Here is a 22,645-nt window from a genome sequence, read left to right as displayed (position 1 = left end):
GTCAAATGCACAACAATAACATTAAGCAGTCGCTGGCTGTGAATTGCTTGATATCTAAATATTAGGGATGAGCGAGTACAGCATTATCTGTATCTGTATCTGTTAACCATATGAATTATCTGTATCCGTATCCGTACTCGGAGTGGGCGGGGCCTAACCCGGAAGTGGGTGTGATTTAACCCGGGAGTGTGTGTGTGTGTGTGTGAGCGTGTGTTTGAGTGAGTAAGAGAGAGACATAGAGAGAGAGGGGGAGTGTGTGTGTGTGTGTGTAGCTTAATTTGTCATATTTTTTATACCACTACTACCTAGAATGTGTCAGACACTCAGTGCGTGAAGTAAAATAAAACTGGTTAGAGCCAACTGACGGTTTAAAAAAAAAAAAAAAAACCTCCAACGACTGGCAGAGAGAGGGAGAGAGAGAGAGAGAGTGAGAGAGCGTAGCCAGACGCTAGAGAGTAGTAGACACTTAATGCGTGAAGTAAAAAAAAAAACTGTTTAAAAAAAAAAAAACTCCAACAGGCAGAGACGCAACGCGAGTCGCTTTCTACCAGCACCACGTCTGAACGAACCCACGTTTAACAGAACTCTACTGGTAAATAAGTATGTACAAACTGAAATAAATACAAACTTCAAGCTGAAGAAACCCTAAACGTTAACCGAAAAGACCCGCGAACCTGAGTGACTGAGAGAGACAGAGAGCTGTTCTGTGAGTGAGTGAGCAGAGCGCTGTAACGCTGTGTGAGGATTTTCATTCAGTCCAAGCACAGATAATGACTCGTATTACTCGTATAATACTTGTGCTCGGCAAAAGTGCTTTATCCGTACCGGATACTCGTTTCAGCCAAGTATCCGGCTCATCTCTACTAAATATATATAAACAGCTGAGGAGAAAATAAAATAACAGAAGTGCAAATATGCAAATATGTCACAGATATGCAAATATGTCAAAGATATGCCAATATGTCACGGATATGCAAATATGTCGAACTCAGTTTATCACTGAGTTAGAGTACAGTTCAAGTGTGATTGCTAAGCTTAGTTTGAGTCATTGATATATGGTTTCATTTTGTCAATCATGAACAGGACGTTGTACTATTGGGTAGACCACAACAAGTGCACCAAACCGGTCTGATCGCATTACTTAAGGGGAGAGTTACAGGATGAAGTCAGAGATATAAAACTCTATTCTTATGTGCTGCTGGTAAAGTCACAGGTAAGACCAATTTATCTACTCTACTCTTCAGCTCAACCAAATTAATTGAGTGTTAATTCATGATTTCTCTCTGACTAAAGTTCCTTTCACTGAATGTCTGTGCTTTCACCTCACATATCTGTTCCAATAATTAAAAAATATAAATGAGTTATATCATTAACATATATTCAACAATGCACTCTGTTTGCTTTACACTTATTATGCTTAATATTAAGTGGTCTCAGACCCAACTTTTTATCCTCAAACACATAGTAGTCTATAGGATTAAAAAAAATAAGAAATAAAGTTGACAGAGATTAAAGTAAATCTTGTCATAAATGAATAAAGTAAGATGGGTGATATGGTATCTGACTATACCTTGAATACAAGTTTAAACAAACAATTTAGTAGCATTTAAATGGAACTTACTTACAGCACTTTGTAGTTTGGCTTTCTTGAAGAAATTGTACTTTCTTGATTCTTGTTGTTCTGGGTTTGTATCCTCATGGTTGAATGCACTTATTGTGAGTCGCTTTGGATAAAACATCAGCTAAATGAAATGCATTGTAATGGAGTATTTTGTGTAGAGTAGTTTCTGTCAATAAGTCTGTGTTGTACAAAGAGTTTAGCACCTCCAATAGTGACCTTCACCATTTCCAATTAAAATTGACAGTTGTATTTCTGGTTACTATTTTCTGGTTCTGTTTACGCCCTTGTGTGCAGATGTGTGCGCACACAGGCATATGTTCGTTAGTCTCTCTCTCTCTCTCTCTCACACACACACACAGACAGAAGAAGCAACGCCCCGTTTATCCAGAAAAATGAATATGAAGTATTTATGGAAGGACGTCGAATTCATAGTTGTTTGATACATCGGTTCAATGCATAACAATTTTTTGCATTTATGCATTTAGTTAAAAGTGTGTCTTTACATTATCTAGGACTAGGTTTTGTGGAATACATCCACAACTCACACTGCAAGAAGACGTAACAGGTACTCCTCTCCCACAATGAAGCTACTGAAACAAGGAATGTTTCTAATGCTCCTGAAGCTCACCTTTGCACTGGGATCAATATGGATCCTCTCCCTACTAACTCGTAGTAAACCAGGCTGGAATCCCAGCTCCGTTCTCGGGAACAGCTGGTTGGAGTATACAGACTCTGATGACAGCCCAGAGAAAGTGTGTAACTGCTCAGCTATCCTGCAGGGAGAGAGGGAGGCACTGGAGCAGGCCAAATTACTGACCATCAACAAAGACTTCCACAAGAGTGTTCACATCCCTGATGAACATTACATGAAGGCAACCAAAGACTGCAGGTGTGTTGCTTTAAAGGGGACATGTTATGAAAATGCAACTTTTGTAGTGCTTCTACACGTTAATTTGGGTATCTGGCCTGTCTACCATCCCAAATACTTCAACAACAACTCCCGCGATTTGTTGTGGTTCCTCTATGTCAGACACAATACGCTAGAGTGCGTCGAATGGGATTACGACCGAAATAAACGTTATGGTCACACCAAGCCCATGTAGGGAGTCTCGCTACATGGCCTTGGACGAGCGACCTAACGCTAGCCGAGCTCCACCGGCCCGGTTAGCTCGCGAGCTAATGCTAGCCGGCTTCCTAGGGGCTTCCCCTGGCTAGCGTTAGCTCGTGAGCTTACCGGGCCGGTGGAGCCCGGCTAGTGTTAGCTCTTGAGCTAACATTAGCGTTAGCTCGCTGCTGCTACCTATCAGACGCAGTAAACAAGGGATCCCCTGGACAACTCTAAACGTTGACTCAACAGAGAGGAAGGATGCTGCTGCTGCGCCAGCTCAGGCTCCCACTGCTCCCACTGCAGGGTTGCGCTGGGGAGCTGGGGCTCTTGCAGCCAGGCTCACCGGGTGAGGGGGGCGGGGCACTCAAAACAGGTCAATCTGAGGAGGGCTGTTTTAAATGATCCTTTTGACCAAAATCTGTTACAGACATTTCATTAATTCCCTAAGGAACCATATCAACTGTGGTAAAATGGGCATAATATGTCCCCTTTAAACTACAGATTTTAGACGCTTTACTTTGCCAATATTTGACTATTGAATTCCACTTGAATCACTGAAAGTTCTTTGTTTAATATTGTTTGTTTACAGTGCATTCAAATTAAGACGAAAATACTTGACATCTCCGTTGAGCCAGGAAGAAGAGGACTTCCCCCTGGCATACTCTATGGTTGTGCATCACAAGGTATGCAGATTATAAAGCCTGAATTTTAATTAAAATAAACTTTTAAAGTGGAGTAAACAATTTATTTAAAAGTCATCAATCAAAGGAGCTCTTTACTACAGCTTGTGAATTTCAGTTATGTTCAAGTACACAAAATGGATACATTATTAGTATATTATTGCATATGCTCTTAGGTGCAGAACTTTGAGCGCCTGCTGCGAGCCATCTACGCACCTCAAAATATATATTGTGTCCATGTGGACAAAAAGGCAGAATCCTCTGTCTTTTCTGCCATCTGGGCAATTACTGACTGCTTCCCGAACGTCTTCTTGGTCAGTCAGCCTGTTGATGTGGTCTATGCGGCCTGGTCACGTGTCCAGGCTGACCTTAACTGTATGGCAGATCTCTATAACAGCAGCACACAATGGAAATACGTCATCAACCTTTGTGGCCAAGATTTCCCTCTGAAAACCAACTTGGAGATTGTAAGGACACTGCGTTTACTGAAGGGCGGGAACAGCTTAGAGTCAGAAGAAATACCTGCAGGAAATCTGTGGAGAGTGAGAAATGCATACAAAGTAATAGATGGAACAAACCAGGTACCCATTTTGAATAACATATATTTATAAAGTTAGCATTAGAATTTACTGGTCATCACTTTAACATTAATTCACAATTTTAACTCCCTCAGGATACAGGGAAGGCAAATGAGCCGCCACCCATCAACATCACCATAATGTCTGGAAGTGCCTACTTTGTGGTTAGCCGGGGCTTCATCCGCAGTGTGTTGGAGGACCGCCGAGTGCCAGCACTGAAGGAGTGGCTCAAACACACCTTCATTCCTGATGAACTGTTCTGGGCAACCATTCAGCGAATGCCCGGAGTTCATGGCTCAACATGGCACCACAAGAAATATGACATGTCAGACGTCAATGCCATCGCTCGCCTGGTGAAGTGGCAGATGTACGAGGGGTCGCAGGATTCACCGAACGCGAGGTACCCAGAGTGTCACGGCAGCCACGTCAGGGGAGTATGCATATATGGTGCCGGGGATTTACAGTGGATGCTCAAGCAGCATCATCTCTTTGCAAACAAGTTTGACATAGACACAGACCCCGTTCCTGTCTACTGTTTGGAGAAATATCTAAGAAAAAGGGCACTGTCTGGTCTATAATTGATATATTGAAGGTTTTTCAAAGCAAACGAGAATGGCGTTCAATTCAAAGCTTTATCAATACATGGAAAGGCCATCTAGCATCACGTGATTTAATTTCAAGATTTATTTTAAATTTGTTTATAATTCTGCAGTGATGAACACAAATTAAAATGTTTCATTAGTGGCACTATATTATTCAGTCGTATTACTGCTATTCGAGCAGTTTATCATTGTAGCGATTAAAATAATCAACTCAAAAGCCCAAAAGAAAAATCCTGTAGTGGCATCTGTAGCAACTGGACATTTCCCAGTGGCCTGATGGTCGCTCCGGCTTTCCTTGACAAGCGATAATACAGCAAGCAGGACCACCAATGTAATCACGACTCTCTGCGATGCACAGAGCAGCCAAAGATAATAATATAATAATAATAATTGTGAAAAGGGAGCTTTTTTCCCAATTTTCACAAGGCGCTGTGTCCCTATACTGAGACATTTGGTCATTTGATAATTATTCGCATTTTGATTAATAATTAGATTATGTAGATAATCTGGTTTTGATTTGTGTGTTGAATTATTTTACAGCATGTATGTGTGACAGTTGATTTTGTTATGTCGATGATGTTGCTCTGTTTGATTGTACTTTTTCCAGATCTGTGAATGGGGTCAGATCAGCAGGTCGATCAGGGAGAGGTGTGTAGGATCAGGTCTCTAGTTTGTTTCAATTTTTCTTTCTCTATAATTTCCTCTATGATTTAGTTATTATTTTGCATTTCCCAGGATATATTTCTGTCTTTCTGTTGTAGATCCTTTTTGTTAATAAAATGCAAAACATTTTTATCAACTCCTGCTTCTTCAGTATTGCTTTTTTTTGTTCAAGTTTTATGTGCCAGACAGCACCCCCCACCCCTATCTGGGGGTTACCACGCTATAATAACACAATAACATACCTTGAAAAACATTGTAATTTGTCGAACGTTCCTACTTGAAGAAAATAATTGCCAAGTTTATAACTAGTCTGGTAACAGTTACATCTACAATTAGGTTAAGTCTACACAATTAAAAGACTGGCTTGGGATGGAGTCGAATTCCTGGCTACAATTATTGTCCCAGTTTGCTCGTGCTGGTGAAACTTTCATGTGAAACCTTTTTTTCAAAGACTGATGAGGACGAACACACCTTTAATGAAACAAATAATGTTACATGTTGTACAACAGATCAACATCTTGCAAGACACAAATATATTTATAAATAAAACAAAGAAAAAATAAAAGTAGACACACACCGACTGTCCCTGTCAAACCATCAGTTAACATAGTATTCCCTGATCACTCCCCAAATTGTTTTCACACACACACACACACACACACACACACACAGCGGACAAATATGATTAAAATAACATTAGTCCACAGTTCTACATCTGAGTGAGTAATCAATTCAGAGTAATCAGAGAGGATGCAACTGAAGGCATGCAACAATTAGTGCAGCTATGGGAACTGCCTTTATGACATCCCCAGAATGTTCACAGTGATGTACAATGCTAACAGAATAGCCAATCCGTAGCGTTTATAAGACAAGTTTAGGATGTGATACCTATATAATAAACTATTCAAAAAGCAGCTTTCACTTTCTGTTTCATATCGTTACAAACTGCAGGCTTGAATTCAAATTGTCCACACATTTAAAATTCCAATTCAAGCCTGCAGTTTGGAACTGTGGGTCATACATTTGTAAACCTTGAGTGTCTGAAATTAGATTTTCTATTTCCTGCAATGTTACAGTTTATTGACCAAGCTACAGTACAGTATAATATGTGTATGTATGTAAAATGTGTATTTGTGAGCAGATTGGCAGTGTTACAACTACTGTTATGTCGTATTACTGTGTTATTACCAAGCCTCTTAGTTATTCCTCCAAAGTGAATTAAAGAAGAATGAAACAGTTTAATCAAAAATGAAGAAACCCCCCCAGAAAGTAATAAATTGGGAACAGAATCAAGTGCTGTGTAACATTCAGTAGTACAGAACAGTGACAGTCACTGTACTTACAGGATTATGTTTAGCACCCAGTGAGAGGAGATAATACCTCCCTCACTGAACAAGCAGTCGCCTGATGTTTTGTACCACAGCTTATTCTTTTCCAGCCTGTTGCTAGTGCCGCGAACGTCATGCTGCAGGGCCGCTCATATTCAGTCATGCTTTGGTAGAATACAGCACAATGCAGGGAGAAAGTAGCCAGGAGTCAGGTGTCTTGTTTCTGTCAAACGGCCGAGTTCCCCCTCTTGTCGGCTCTGAGCGAGAGAAGACGACAGAGAGAATAGTAGAATCTTTGGCTTTATAATGAAAATATTTCAAACAAAGGTATAAATATTGCAACTGAACAGTAGTGAGTTTGCTGTGAGTAGGTTGGTTACGATCATGTTTTCAGCCGACCATCGATTATGTTTCATTCCACTACATCACACAACAATCTGAGAACCAAACCTCAGAAACTAGGCGAGGATTTACTGACCAGCACATTCCTTTTTAGCCTTGAATTGTTTGGAAAATGTCTCCGTGAGGCGAGCAGACCAGCATGGAGAGTTCAGTGAGGCTCAGCAGACAAAATACCTCCATCTCTTTTACTGCAGCAAAATCAACCAGGAAATCGTTAACGTTACATCCTCGTTTCTCAATGAGATAAGGTAAAATACGAGTCCATGACTTCACTGATCGGAACCCCCTGATAAGGTCTCATTCACCGGTCTCAGGTTGAGGATGAATTGACTTCATAAGCTACTCAGGTCATAGTGATGACACTGTTGTACTGGCAATGAAGACGTATGTCACAGCAGAGATGTGTAAACTTCCTTATCACCACTCTGCCAAACTGTTGGCTTGGACCAACATTTTTAACGTGTGAACTTTTTTCTTTTTTTCCCCTTGTCTTGGGAACTACTTACTTCGCTTCTGATTCCTGCAAATCTATATCCAATCTGGATTCGCATTGGGTTGGAAGACAGCCCAATGCCTTCCGACTAAAGGTTACTGAAAGTGTCAAACAAATGACGGGCACGGCCACATTGTCAGTGCCAGAGGTCGTAAAAGTACCTTTACTTAAGTACAAGTAAAACTACCCATCTAAAAATCTACTCAACTAAAAGTAAAAACTAGTTAATTTAAAATGTACTTTAAGTAAAAGTTACTTAGTTACTTCCAACAACTTGATGGGGGCTGCTCCTATACAGTGCAAAAAAGGACAAGGAGTCATAAACCCAATCCAAAAACAGTTATTTTTAATTAAAGGAGAATCTTAAAAAAAATAAGTGCAATGACATTAAACATGTCAACACAACATTTAAGAACTTTTGGTCGTCCGCAGCTTGTTGGTAGTCCGCAATATCATCCTTCTCTAGCTCATGTGACACGGCAACGGCGGCTTGCATCGACTCCATCATCCACTCTATAAAGCATCTACCACCAGTGTTGTGCAAGTTCACACCTCTCATGAACTTGAATTTCAAAGTTCATTTCATACATGAATAGTTCACGTTCATTGTTCACCATTTAAATTCTGAACTATAAAGTTCAGTTCATAGTTTTAAGGTGGAAAGTGAGAATGAAAGACTTTACTTGTTTTTTAAAGAAAACTTTATCCGTCACTACCCCTTGCCTTAAACTGTACTTCAATTACTAAAATAAATGTTTTTTTTATTTTGTTTTTATTATTGCTAATTTTGCCTGTTTATTTATTCATACCCTGCAAACAAAAGGCACAGCAAATCAAAGTTTTGAAACATTTATTTTGAAATGGTTTCTTTTATTTGAAAAGGCCGCTCCTGAAAAATACGGAAAAGATCACTACTGGCAGGTGTGGCTCGCTGTATGAATGAATGCGTTCTTTTGAACGCGTTCATGAATATCAGTGTCTACCACTGCAGTGAGAATTGCCTTGTGCCTTGAACTTTGCTTTTTTTTTACTCAGTAACGGATGTAATTTCCAATGTAGCGAAGTACAATGCATCAGTCAAAATCTACTTAAGTAAAAGAAAAATTACCCATTTCGCTTGTGTGCGCCGCGGAGCATGTCGGGGCGAAATTCTCGCAAGAACTCAAATAAATGCCCCGTCAGATATCAAAACACATTTGGGGGGGATTGATGACAGAGAGATACATTTTTATTCTTAAATAATATAGAATTGAGAAAAAATTGGGCTCCAGCAGAAGGGCACTTTTCTCATCCAGGGCAAAAGGGCCAGCACCAGAGCACCACTAGGGGTCTATCTGTGCAGGTGCCTGCTGAAGACACAATGATCAGCATCATTTTGCACAAAACCATTCACTGTAAGGTGATCATGCAGTAATATGTTCCAGTTACGCCCGGACACTTTTCAACCATACAATGACTTGTTGTGTTTACACTGTTTTTCACTCGATCTCAAAACCTTCCGGTTGCTCCATATATACCTCAGAGTCCATTGGAGCATGGAGGTAAGCAGTTTTCACATCCATTTGGTGTAGGGTGAGATCCTCCTGAACAGCCACCTGCATTAATGATCGTACAGAGGTCATGTTGGCTGTCGGTAAAAAGGTCTCTTTATAGTCTATCCCTTCCACTTGACCATACTCCTTTGTGACATATCTGGCTTTACAAGTCTCAGATCCATCTGGGCCTTCTTTCACAGCATATACCCAGCTACCTCCCACTGCTTGTTTGCCTCTTGGCAGTGGGGTCAGAGTGAAAGTGTCATTCTCTGTCAAAGAGTTCATCTCCTCTTTCATAGCGTCAGCCCACATTTTTGACTTCTTAGAGTCCATTGCCTCTTGAAGTGTTTAAGGTACATCATAAGCCACTCTGTAGAAATAATCTTTTCACATTCCTCATCGATACACTCAGCTTTATACTGGTACTCCTTTAAGTATTCTGGAGCCTTTCTCTGTCGCGTAGGATATATTATAATATTTTCATGTTAGATAGGTTAGGTGTTTTCCTGTGAAAACACGGTAAGGTGTGTTGGGGCCGAAATTTAGACAAAGGGTCATAAACGGGGCCTGCAGGACATTCCAAAGCCAGACTAAGAGCTGCCTCTCCCCTCAGGGGAGATGCTCCCCGGAGCCCTTCCGGGACCCCACTGAAACTCGAGACTTCCACTGATGTCCAAGCCCCCCAACTGAGGTCAAAACCCTGACATTCTATTGGCTGGTAGCTGCATAAAGCCCATGGCCCACACCTCAATGGGGCCTGTACCTCTAAAATAGATAAATACTGCTGTGCCCCTGAATCTCTGCCTTTCCAGACCTTCTGAAGATAGAACTGAATTTCCCCAGTTTAGTTCCAGATGATCCAGAGGCCGAAAGGAAGCAATCTACAAACAGTTTGTAAATTTTAGCTAATTTTTAAGCTTAAGGTCACTTATTCCTAGTTCCTCTTAATGCTTAAAGTTAACTTTTTCTAGTACAGCCGTAAGCTTATCTTTTTCTAGTTTATCTCAAAATTTTAATTTGAAGAGAGCGCTCCATCACCTCGCTTGCTGGCCAAGCACAGATCTTCTTCAAACAATCCCCCCACGGTTGTTCTTCCTGCAGACGGACAAAGACTTTGTTGAGGAGCAAGAGCAAGAGCAGAATTCACACCTGCCTGGCCCAGCGTTTCCCCGCCGCTGTCAATCGACTCCGCGAACACCACCCCGAGGCAAAGAAAGAATCTTCCACTTCCTCGTTCCGGAATCCACTTCCTCTTTCCGGAATCGGCGCCACACCCACGCATAATACATCTCTCCTCTGTCCTCATCCTTCTAGACCTCTCTGCTGCATTTGACACAGTGAACCACCAGCTCCTTATTTCCTCCCTTCAGGACCTGGGTGTGTCAGGCTCTGCTCTCTCACTGCTATCGTCCTACCTCAATGAACGCACTTATAGGGTAACTTGGAGAGGATCTGTGTCTGAACCTTGTCCCCTCACTACTGGGGTCCCTTCAGGTTCAGTCTTTGGTCCTCTCCTCTTCTCTTTGTACACCAACTCTCTCGGCTCTGTCAGTCACTCACATGGCTTTTCCTACCATAGCTATGCTGATGACACCCAACTAATTTTGTCTTTTCCCCGATCTGAAACACAGGTAGCAGCACGAATCTCTGCCTGTCTGACCGACATCTCTCAGTGGATGTCTCAACACCATCTAAAGATTAACCTTGACAAGACTGAACTACTTTTCCTTCCAGGGAAAGACTCTCCCATCCACAAACTGACTATTAACTTTGACAACTCTGTGTTAACCCCCACTCAGACTGCTAGGAACCTCTGGGCGTGACACTTGATAGTAGTGATGGGAAGTTCGGATCTTTTTACCGTGTCGGTTCTTTGAATCTCGTTCACTAGAATGAACTAATCTCTTTTTGAGTCATTCGTTTGTTTCAACGGGGGGGGGGGGGGGGGGGGGGGGTGCAAACGATCCAAAGACTCGTACACAGCAGATGAAAGGATCGTTCACCTCACGACCGTGTCTTCAGATCAGTGACTCGTTCTTCTGCCAACAGAGTCTTCGGATCAGTGATTCGTTCATCTGCCAGATACGTGTCTGTGGATTTTTTCCCACGTGACCTGCAGCAGCCTATGCAACAGTCCCGATGCGCGGCCACGAGAAAATGAACGGATCACTCTTTGAGAGGACTCGTTACTCCTGAGTCCTTGTAACGATTCGTTCAAAACGAACGAATCATCCACGAACGACACAACACTACTCGATAGTGTTGTGTCGTTCGTGGCTCCCTTACTGCCAACATTAATGCAACAACATGGTCCTGTAGATTCATGCTGTACAACGTCAGGAGAATACGCCCCCTTCTCACTCAGAACGCAGTGCAGATTCTGGTCCAGGCTCTGGTCATCTCATGCCTAGATTACTGTAACTCACTCCTGGCATGTCTACCTGCTACTGCCATCCGACATTTGCAGCTCATCCAGAATGCAGCAGCTCGACTGGTTTTTAACCAACCGAAATTCACTCACACTACTCCGCTCCTCCGCTCCCTTCACTGGTTACCAGTGGCCGCTCCCACCCGGTTCAAAACACTAGTACTTGCGTACCATGCTGTGAATGGATCAGGTCCAGTCTACATCCAGGACATGGTCAAACGTTATACCCCAGCTCGTTCACTCCGCTCTGCTTCGGCTAATTGGCTCGTTGCTCCCTCACTGCAAGCTAAACACTTATCAAAATCACGACTGTTTGCTGTCCTGGCTCCTAGATGGTGGAATGAGCTCCCCATCGACATCCGGACATCTGAAAGTATACACATCTTCCACCGAAAACTAAAAACACACCTCTTCCGTTTTTACCTTGAATGAATGTAAAAAAAAAAAAAAAAAAAAAACTAAGAGCTCTTTGAAACTAACACTTTTCGTAGCACTTAAATGGCACTTACTTATAGCACTTTGTAGTTTTGTTTTTATTTTGAAGAAATTGTACTTTCTTGATTCTTGTTGTTCTGTTCGTCTGTACCCTCGGGGTTGATGCACTTATTGTAAGTCGCTTTGGATAAAAGCGTCAGCTAAATGAAATGTAATGTAATGTAATGTAATGCATGAGAAACCCGCGAAGCTGTACGAAGTAAGAGGCATATGTCTGGGCAGAGTTTAGTTTCAGTACTTAGCGTGTCTCATTTCATGGTATGCTTGTTTAAAGACCGCCGTGTCTAATTTGAGACTGCTGTGTCTATTTTGAAAAGCGCGCTGTGACGAGCTGGCGTTTCCTGTGTTGCCTTGTTAACCGTCCGGACGATTAGCTGGTTTTGCCCGCTTCACCGTAAGATCATCTCAGATGGTGTTTAAGATCTCCTCCGATCAGACTAACTCACATCACATATATACATTCCGAGACATAGCGAGCCTGAACGCAACTCAATGCACTTTGGCGCGCTAAAAACCACAAGATAGATCAGAGCAACCTTTGTTCTCCATTCCCTATTTTCTCTCACATGTGTTAAGTCGGCCATTTTGGTCCTAAGCCTCGTGGTCCGTCGGGCATAGTCGATACTACATCACTAGGCCCGTCCGCCATCTTGGCTCTAACGTCTCTAAGGAAAATCCGCCATTTTGGCTCCAAATCTGGTGGGTTAGACCACCATTTTGAATTTCACACCTCAGGGCGTTTGCCCTATTTAACTTTGTGAATCCTTATCAACCCCCCTCCTTCCTCTCTCACCCACACACACACGCACACACACGCACGCACACACCCACACACACACACACCAGACGGCTTCCCGCACAAGATTTGCACATCATTAATGTTCATTTTTGTCGACATGAATAGCTATCAGCTGTCAGTACAGCAGATTTCTGACTCTTTTTATACTTTTTATTAGATATTTGTAATGTTTTTTATAGCCTACATCCAGTCTCTAGTAGTGAATTTACTTCAATTTTTTTGAAGTAACCTCTGGAGTGAAGGTTGGAATTTGCAGTCGCCTAAACCTGAAACATGCTTCTGCAACTGCGTCTGCGTCTTTTCACGCCGCTGTGGCGCAAGACTCGTTTTCATTCATGCTTCCCCAACCCCGGTATTATGGGGCATGAAACCGGAAATGCAGCTCCAGAAGGGATGTAGAGCAGACCAATCACAGCCTTGCGGGCTGAGTGAGCTTGCGGAGCTTTGCCGTAAATTTTAGAAAAGGGGGTCGACACCCGTCAGCACGTAAGGAGGGATACATAAGCACGTAAGGGACCCGGAAGGGCTCTTGCGCTTACGGGCCCGTGAAAACGCAGAAGCATGTTTCAGGCTTCAGGCTCCAACATTGCAAGGGCCGGCCCCGCCTTAAGATGCTCGACTGAAGCTGTGTCACTTTGAGTGTATATATCTGAAATATTACTTTGTAGTCAAGAGACATTACATGAATTGCTCTATTCCTGAGGTGAATGACAGAACGTGATATTCAGTCAAACAGTTTTGCTCAGTGTTGATTTTTTTTAAAGTTTATCACTGAGTTAGAGCGCAGTTCAAGTCTGATTGCTAAGCTTAGTTAACCAGCAGACTCTTCTTCAGCTCTTAGATCCTGTTGATTAAGCTTCTTTCCAACAATGCAGTTTCCAGCAGTATTTTATTCTCAATAATGCATTATATCTCAGATTGTGATCTGAGTTATAATGCAGATTATTTGCAATTTTAGAAAGTAAAATAAAAACAATTCTTGTGATATTTTAAGGCTGATTGCAGGAGCAAATTTTAAGCAGCTTTCAGGTATTTTTACACTTACGTGTGAGGTTAGTTCCTGTCATAATCCTTTCTTTGATTTGATTCATGGATACATGGTTTCATTTAGCCAAGCATACACAGGACGTTGTGCTTCCTACTATTGGGTAGACCAGAACAACTGCACTCAACCAGTCTGATCACATAACGTAAGGGGAGGGGTATAGGATGAAGTCACAGACAAACAACTCACATCTTATGTGCTGCTGGTAAAGTCACAGGTAAGACCCCTTTATCTACTCTACTCCTCAGCTCAACCAAAGTAATTGAGTGTTAATTCATGATTTCTCTCTGACTAAAGTTCTTTTCACTGAATGTCTGTGCTTTCAACTCACAAATCTGTTTAGATTAATTAAAAAAATATAAATAAGTTTTACCATTAACATATATTCAACAATGCATTCTGTTTGCTTTACACTTATGCTTATTATTGAAAGTGGTCTCAAAGTTTTAGACCCAACTTTTTTTCCCTCAAACAAATGGTAGTATATTCTTTTATTTGATTCATGGATACATGGTTTAATTTAGCCAAGCATGCACAGGACGCTTTGCTTTCTGCTATGGGGTAGACCAGAACAAGTGCATCCAACCAGTCTGATCACATAACGTTGGGGCTTGGTGGCCTAGGGGGTAGAGTGGGCTTTCTTCAACAAGAATGTTGCCGGTTCAATCCCCACTCTTCCCCATCTGCATGCCGAAGTGTCCTTGGCAAAGATACTGAACCCCTAAAGGGCCCCTCATAAATGCTGAGTGTACTAAAAATGTAAGTCGCTTTGGACAAAAAGCATCAGCTAAATGACATGTAATAGTCATAATAATAACGTAAGAGGAGATGTATAGGATTAAGTCAGAGACATAAAACTCTAATCTGATGTGCTGCTGGTAAAGTCACAGGTAAGACCCGTTTATCTACTCTACTCTTCAGCTCAACCAAAGTAATTGAGTGTTTATTCATGATTTCTCTCTGACTAAAGTTCCTTTCACTGAATGTCTGTGCTTTCACCTCACAGATCTGTTTCGATTAATTAAAATATATAAATAAGTTTTATAATTAACATATATTCAAAAATGCATTTTGTTAGCTTTACACTTATTATGCTTAATATTAAAAGTGTTCTCAGAGTTTTAGACCCAACTTTTTTTTCCTCAAACACATAATACTCTATAGGATTAAAAAAAATAAGAGATAAAGTTGACAGAGATTAAAGTAAATCTTGTCATAAATGAATAGAGTAAGATGGGTGATATGGTATCTGACTATACATTGAATACAAGTTTAAACAATCAATTTAGTAGCACTTAAATGGAACTTACTTACAGCTCTTTGTAGTTTGGCTTTCTTGAAGAAATTGTACTTTCATGATTCTTGTTGTTCTGGGTTTGTACCCTTATGGTTGAATGCACTTATTGTAAAATAAAAAAAAATCTTGTGATATTTTAAGGCTGATTGCAGGAGCAAATTTTAACGAGCTTTCAGATATTTTTAAACTTAAAACAAGTGTGAGGTTAGTTCCTGTGTCATCCATTCTTTGATTTAATTCATGGATACATGGTTTAATTTAGCCAAGCACGCACAGGATGTTTTGCTTCCTACTATGGGGTAGACCAGAACAAGTGCATCCAACCAGTCTGATCACATAACGTTGGGGCTTAGTGGCCTAGGGGGTAGAGTAGGCGTTCTCCAACAAGAATGTTGCCAGTTCAATCCCCACTATTCCCCATCTGCATGCCGAAGTGTCCTTGGCAAAGATACTGAACCCCTAAAGGGCCCCTCATAAATGCTGGGTGTACTAAAAATGTAAGTCGCTTTGAACAAAAAGCGTCAGCTAAATTACATGTAATAGTCATAATAATAACGTAAGGGGAGAGGTATAGAAGAACTCTAATCTGATGTGCTGGTAAAGTCACAGGTAAGACCCGTTTATCTACTCTACTCTTCAGCTCAACCAAAGTAATTGGGTGTTAATTCATGATTTCTCTCTGACTAAAGATCCTTTCGCTGAAAGTCTGTGCTTTCACCTCAAAGGTCTGTTTCGATTAATTAAAAAATATATAAATAAGTTTTACCATTGACATATATTCAACAATGAGTAGCACTTAAATGGAACTTACTTACAGCACTATGTAGTTTGGCTTTCTTAAAGAAATTGTACTTTCTGGATTCTTGTTGTTCTGGGTTTGTACCCTCATGGTTGAATGCACCTATTGTGAGTCGCTTTGGATAAAACGTCAGCTAAATGAAATGCATTGTAATGGAGTCTGTAGGTAATTGTCTTCCCAATTAAAATTGACAGTTGTATTTCTAGTTCAAGTGTCAACAGTATCTCCAGGGAAATGGGAAAAATCACGAGCGCACCCTCCAACAAACAAACACTCACTCACTCGGTCTGTCTCTGTTTACGCCCTTGTGTGCAGATGTGTGCGCACACAGACATATGTTTGTTACTCTCTCTCTCTCTCTCTCTCTCTCTCTCTCTCTCTCTCTCTCTCTCTCTCTCTCTCATACACACAGACAGAAGAAGCAACGCCCCGTTTATCCTGAAAAATGTATATGAATTCAGCAAGTATTTATAGAGATGATGAGGATGGAAGGACGTCGAATTCATAGTTGTTTAATGCATCAGGTCAATGCATAATTTTTTTTTAAATATACTATGCATTTAGTTAAAAGTGTGTGTTTACAATTTCTAGGACTAGGTTTTGTGGAATACATCCACAACTCACACTGCAAGAAGACGTAACAGCTACTCCTCTCTCACAATGAAGCTACTGAAACGAGGAATGTTTCTACTGCTCCTGACGGTCACCTTTGCACTGGGATCAATATGGATCCTCTCCCCACTAACTCTCAGTAAACCAGGCTGGAATCCCAGCTCCGTTCTTGGGAACAGCTGGTTGGAGTATACAGACTCTGATGACAGCCCTGAGAAAGTGTGTAACTGCTCAGCTATCCTGCAGGGAGAGAGGGAGGCACTGGAGCAGGCCAAATTACTGACCATCACCAAAGACTTCCACAAGAGTGTTCACATCCCTGATGAACATTACATGAATGCAACCGAAGACTGCAGGTATGTTGCTTTAAAGGGGACATATTATGAAAATTCAACTTTTGTAGTGCTTCTACACGTTAATTTGGGTATCTGGCATGTCTACCATCCCAAATACTCTGGAAAATAACAACTCCCACGATTTTTTGTGGTTCCTCTATGTCAGAAACAATACACTAGAAAGATTGCATCGAATGGGTTTACGACCGAAATAAACGTCATAGTCACACTACATGCCCATGTAGGGAGTCTCGCTACATGGCCTTGGACGAGCGAGCTAACGCTAGTGTTGTCTGCTACCCGTCAGACATTTAAGTGGCCGCATAAACAAGGGACCCCCTGGACACCTCTAAACGTTGACTCAACAGAGAGGAAGGATGCTGCTGCTGTGCCAGCTCAGGCTCCCACTGCTCCCACTGCGGGGTTGCGCTGGGGAGCTGGGGCTCTTGCAGCCAGGTTCACCGGGTGAGGGGGGCGGGCACTCAAAACAGGTCAATCTGAGGAGGGCTGTTTTGGACAGGGTAAAAAGGGTGCTGTTTTAAATGATCCTTTTGACCAAAATCTGCTACAGACATTTCATTAATTCCCCAAGGAACCATATCAACTGTGGTAAAATGTGCACAATATGTCTCCTTTAAACTACAGATTTTAGACGCTTTACTTTGCCAATATTTGAATATTGAATTCCACTTAAATCACTGAAAGTTCTTTGTTTAATATTGTTTATTTACAGTGCATTCAAATTAAGACGAAAATACTTGACATCTCCGTTGAGCCAGGAAGAAGAGGACTTCCCCCTGGCATACTCTATGGTTGTGCATCATAAGGTATGCAGATTATAAAGCCTGAATTTTAATTAAAATAAACTTTAAAAGTGGAGTAAACAATTTATTTAAAAGTCATCAATCAAAGGAACTCTTCACCACAGCTTGTGAATTTCAGTTATGTTCAAGTACACAAAAAGGATTTACATTATTAATATATTATTGTATATGCTCTTAGGTGCAGAACTTTGAGCGCCTGCTGCGAGCCATCTACGCACCTCAAAATATATATTGTGTCCATGTGGACAAAAAGGCAGAATCCTCTGTCTTATTTGCCATCTGGGCAATTACTGACTGCTTCCCGAACGTCTTCTTGGTCAGTCAGCCTGTTGATGTGGTCTATGCGGCCTGGTCACGTGTCCAGGCTGACCTTAACTGTATGGCAGATCTCTATAACAGCAGCATACAATGGAAATACGTCATCAACCTTTGTGGCCAAGATTTCCCTCTGAAAACCAACCTGGAGATTGTAAGGACACTGCGTTTACTGAAGGGCGGGAACAGCTTAGAGTCAGGAGAAATACCTGCAGGAAATCTGGAGAGAGTGAGACATGCATACGAAGTAATAGATGGAACAAACCAGGTACCTATTTTGAATAACATATAAATTTAGCATTTGAACTTACTGGTCATCACTTTAACATTAATTCACAATTTTAACTCCCTCAGGATACAGGGAAGGCAAATGAGCCGCCACCCATCGACATCACCATAATGTCTGGAAGTGCCTACTTTGTGGTTAGCCGGGGCTTCATCCGCAGTGTGTTGGAGGACCGCCGAGTGCCAGCACTGAAGGAGTGGCTCAAACACACCTTCATTCCTGATGAACTGTTCTGGGCAACCATTCAGCGAATGCCCGGAGTTCATGGCTCAACATGGCACCACAAGAAATATGACATGTCAGACGTCAATGCCGTCGCTCGCCTGGTGAAGTGGAAGGTGTACGAGGGGTCGCAGGATTCACCGAACGCGAGGTACCCAGAGTGTCACGGCAGCCACGTCAGGGGAGTATGCATATATGGTGCCGGGGACTTACAGTGGATGCTCAAGCAACATCATCTCTTTGCAAACAAGTTTGACATAGACACAGACCCCGTTCCTGTCTACTGTTTGGAGAAATATCTAAGAAAAAGGGCACTGTCTGGTCTATAATTGATATATTGAAGGCTTTTCATAGCAACTGACAATGGCATTCAATTCAAACCTTTATCAATACAGGGAAAGGTCATGTGGCATCACGTGATTTAATTTCAAGACGTATTTTAAATTTGAGTGATGAACACAAATTAAAATGTTTTATTGGTGGCACTATATTATTCAGTCCCATTCAATCACGTCTCTCTGCGATGCACAGTTATAATTATATTAATAATAATTGTTATTAGGGCTTTCTCCCCCCTTTTCTACCTATATCAGATATTTTGTCATTTGATTATTATGAAAATGTTGATAATCGATTAGATTATGTAGATAATCTGGTTTTGGAATTATTTTTCAGCATGTATTTGTTGACAGTTGATTTTGTTATGTCTGTTATGTAGCTCTGTTTGTTGTTTTTCCAGATCTGTGAATGGGGTCAGAGAAAGGAGGGGCTGGAGTTGACAGAATGGATGACGGGTGCTGCATTAGAAGACATTTCAGTCGACCTATTGCATTTATCTGCTGAACTTTTGCAGATAGGTTGAATTGATAGGTCAGCAGTAAACCAGTGTCCAAACGTGGTCTAGTGTGGTGTCTCTTTGTCTTTCTGTTCAGCTCACCTTATATTTACCAGCACAGATTGTATGTTCCAGGCAGGTGAGGCTATAAAGCAAGTCAGTAGTGAGGGGGGGAGACAGGAGTTGGCAGCTTGGTGAGGCTGCAGATTTTTCTAGGTTGTTTTTCTCTTTTTCTTTCTCTGGTATGATTTAGTTATTTTTTGCATTTCCCAGGAATATTCCTGTCTTTCTGTTGTAGAACCTTGTTTTTAATAAAATGCTAAACATTTTCATCTACTCCTGCTTCTTCAGAATTGCTTTTTTCAAGTTTTCAGTGCCAAATAGCACCCTCCACCCCTATCTGGGGGTTACAGCTCTACACTAATATTATAACAGTACACAATAACATACCTTGAAAACATTGTAATTTGTCGAACATTCCTCCTTGAAGAAAATAATTACCAAGTTTATAACTAGTCTGGTAACAGTTACATCTACAATTAGGTTTAGTCTGCACAGTTAAAAGACTGGCGTATTGTGTAGATAAGGTGGCTTGGGATGGAGTAAAATTCCCGGCTACAATTATTGTCCCAGTTTGCTCGCGCTGGTAAAACTTTCATGTGAAACCTTTTTTTTAAAGACTGATGAGGACGAACACACCTTTAATGAAACAAATAATGTTACATGTTGTACAACAGATCAACATCTTGCAAGACACAAATATATTTATAAATAAAACAAAGAAAAAATAAAAGTAGACACACACCGACTGTCCCTGTCCAACCGTCAGTTAACATAGTATTCCCTGATCACTCCCCAAATTGTTTTCACACACACACACACCAGACAAATATGATTAAAATAACATTAGTCCACAGTTCTACATCTGAGTGAGTAATCAGATCAGAGTAATCAGAGAGGATGCAACTTAAGGCATGCAACAAATCAGTGCAGCTATGGGAACTGCCTGTATGACATCCCCAGAATGTTCACAGTGATGTACAATGCTAACAGAATAGCCAATTCGTAGCGTTTATAAGACAAGTTTAGGATGTGATACCTATATAATAAACTATTCAAAAAGCAGCTTTCACTTTCTGTTTCATATCGATACAAACTGCAGGCTTGAATTGAAATTTGATCAGCGTATCCACACATTTAAAATTCCAATTCAAGCCTGCAGTTTGTAACTGTGGGTCATACATTTGTAAACCTTGAGTGTCTGAAAGCTACAGTACAGTATAATATGTGTATGTATGTAAAATGTGTATTTGTGAGCAGATTGGCAGTGTTACAACTACTGTTCTGTCGTATTACTGTGTTATTACCAAGCCTCTTAGTTATTCCTCCAAAGTGAATTAAAGGAGAATGAAACAGCTTAATCAAAAATGGAGAAACCCCCCAGAAACTAATAAATTGGGCACACAATCAAGTGCTGTGTAACATACAGTAGTACAGAACTGTGACAGTCACTGTACTTACAGGATTATGTTTAGCACCCAGTGAGAGGAGATAATACCTCCCTCACTGAACAAGCAGTCGCCTGATGTTTTGTACCACAGCTTATTCTTTTCCAGCCTGTTGCTAGTGCCGCGAACGTCATGCTGCAGGGCCGCTCATAGTCAGTCATGCTGTGGTAGAATACAGCACAATGCAGGGAGAAAGTAGCCAGGAGTCAGGTGTCTTGTTTCTGTCAAACGGCCGAGTTCCCCTTCTTGTCGGCTCTTAGCGAGAGAAGACGACAGAAAGAATAGTAGAATCTTTGGCTTTAGAATGAAAATATTTCAAACAAAGGTCTAAATATTGCAACTGAACAGTAGTGAGTTTGCTGTGAGTAGGTTGATTACGATCATGTTTTTAGCCGACCATCGATTATGTTTCATTCCACTACATCACACAACAATCTAAAAACCAAACCTCAGAAACTAGGTGAGGATTTACTGACCAGCACATTCCTTTTTAGCTTTGAATTGTTTGGAAAATGTCTCCGTGAGGCGAGCAGATCAGCATGGAGAGTTCAGTGAGGCTCAGCAGACAAAACACCTCCATCTCTTTTACTGCAGCAAAATCAACCAGGAAATCTTTAATGTTACATCCTTGTTACTCAATGAGATAAGGTAAAATACACGTCCATGACTTCACTGATCGGAATCCATGATAAGGTCTCATTCACCGGTCTCAGGTTGAGGATGAATTGACTTGATAAGTTACTCAGGTCATAGTGATGACACTGTTGTACTGGCAATGAAGACATGTGTCAAAGCAGAGATGTGTAAACTTACTTATCTCCGCTCTGTCAGCCAAACTGTTGGCTTGGATAAACATTTTTAACGTGTGAACTTTTTTCTTTTTCTTTCCTTGTCTTGGAGGACTACTTACTTAGCTGCTGATTCCTGCAAATCTGTATCCAATCTGGATTTGCATTGGGTGGAAAGGCAGAGAGCAAAGGTTAGTGAAGGAGTCAAACAAATGACAGGCACGGCCACATTGTCAGTCCACATGCAGTTGCTAGAGATTAGTGCTCTCTCTTGTATTTCCACTGCAGCGCTATCAAGAGTGTTTTTATATTTCACACTAAGGGGGTTGATGTGTGTAGTTTGTGATACATACTCAGTGAAACAAGGCATGACGTTAAACAAATTAGCATGGCCTCTTGCGTAATGAACAGGGATAAAGTTAGAATGAGTCAGACTTCATTTTTACATCTATTTGCACTGAGGTTTTGGGGGTTTCAGAGAGTTCAACAGATCCCTTTTCCTTCATACACCGGATCCGTTGGAAGGAATCATACATTAAACCCCATGTACCATATTCTGCATGTTGTTAAATCTTCCAGAGACTGTCAGTGTTGTAATGTTTACTTGAGACACCAGTAGTTGTGTACATGACTGTCGTCCCTACAGGAAAATTGTGTTGCAAAAAGTATCAAGGAGGGCATCAAGGTGAATGGTTGTGTGTACACAGTTCAGCTTTTATCTTGTAGCCGTGCTCAATCTTTTTGTAACCTCAACCAACAAATCACAGTTTTGTTAAATTTGACAACACCCTAAAGTAACCAAAGCTGTTATCTCAATTCAGGGGTTGCATCCTTCGAAAGGGACACCACCCACCTGGCCCACAACCACCTCCTCTGTGGGCCATGTAGAGAGATGGCGTGGTCTATACAAGTTTTCCGTGATCAGTGTCACCAACTTGTACTACTCTTATTGCTGTTGCTGAGCAACAGAGCTGAAGTCGGACAGGCCAAGCAGGTTTTAATTGCCTCTTTTTTTTTTTTTTTTTACATGTGTAATTTTGGATGTTC

At 41.3% G+C, this 22,645-nt stretch overlaps 2 protein-coding genes across 3 annotated transcripts; both read left to right on the top strand.

The window, feature by feature from the left end:
• Nucleotides 1-924: 924 nt before the first annotated feature.
• LOC133950659 (beta-1,3-galactosyl-O-glycosyl-glycoprotein beta-1,6-N-acetylglucosaminyltransferase-like) lies at nt 925-5,388 on the top strand. 2 transcript variants are annotated; one of them, XM_062384737.1, is made up of 5 exons: nt 925-1,213; nt 2,134-2,510; nt 3,319-3,412; nt 3,586-3,990; nt 4,083-5,388. In XM_062384737.1, the coding sequence occupies exons 2-5, from the start codon at nt 2,203-2,205 to the stop codon at nt 4,563-4,565; spliced, it is 1,290 nt and encodes a 429-aa protein (XP_062240721.1). In that variant the 5' UTR covers nt 925-1,213; nt 2,134-2,202; the 3' UTR covers nt 4,566-5,388. The 2 variants fall into 2 exon arrangements, with proteins under 2 accessions (XP_062240721.1, XP_062240720.1); XM_062384736.1 differs by lacking the exon at nt 925-1,213 and having other exon boundaries at nt 1,582-2,510.
• An 11,145-nt stretch (nt 5,389-16,533) lies between these two features.
• On the top strand, nt 16,534-18,856 carry LOC133943632 (beta-1,3-galactosyl-O-glycosyl-glycoprotein beta-1,6-N-acetylglucosaminyltransferase-like). Its single transcript, XM_062381891.1, has 4 exons — nt 16,534-16,841; nt 17,554-17,647; nt 17,823-18,227; nt 18,314-18,856. The coding sequence occupies exons 1-4, from the start codon at nt 16,534-16,536 to the stop codon at nt 18,794-18,796; spliced, it is 1,290 nt and encodes a 429-aa protein (XP_062237875.1). The 3' UTR covers nt 18,797-18,856.
• The last annotated feature ends 3,789 nt before the right edge of the window (nt 18,857-22,645 follow it).

Source organism: Platichthys flesus, chromosome 3 (genome assembly GCF_949316205.1).
Source record: "Platichthys flesus chromosome 3, fPlaFle2.1, whole genome shotgun sequence".
NCBI classification, from domain to species: Eukaryota; Metazoa; Chordata; class Actinopteri; order Pleuronectiformes; family Pleuronectidae; genus Platichthys; species Platichthys flesus.
The sequence above is the reverse complement of the archived record's forward strand: the minus strand, read 5'-3'. Positions and strand labels throughout refer to the sequence as shown.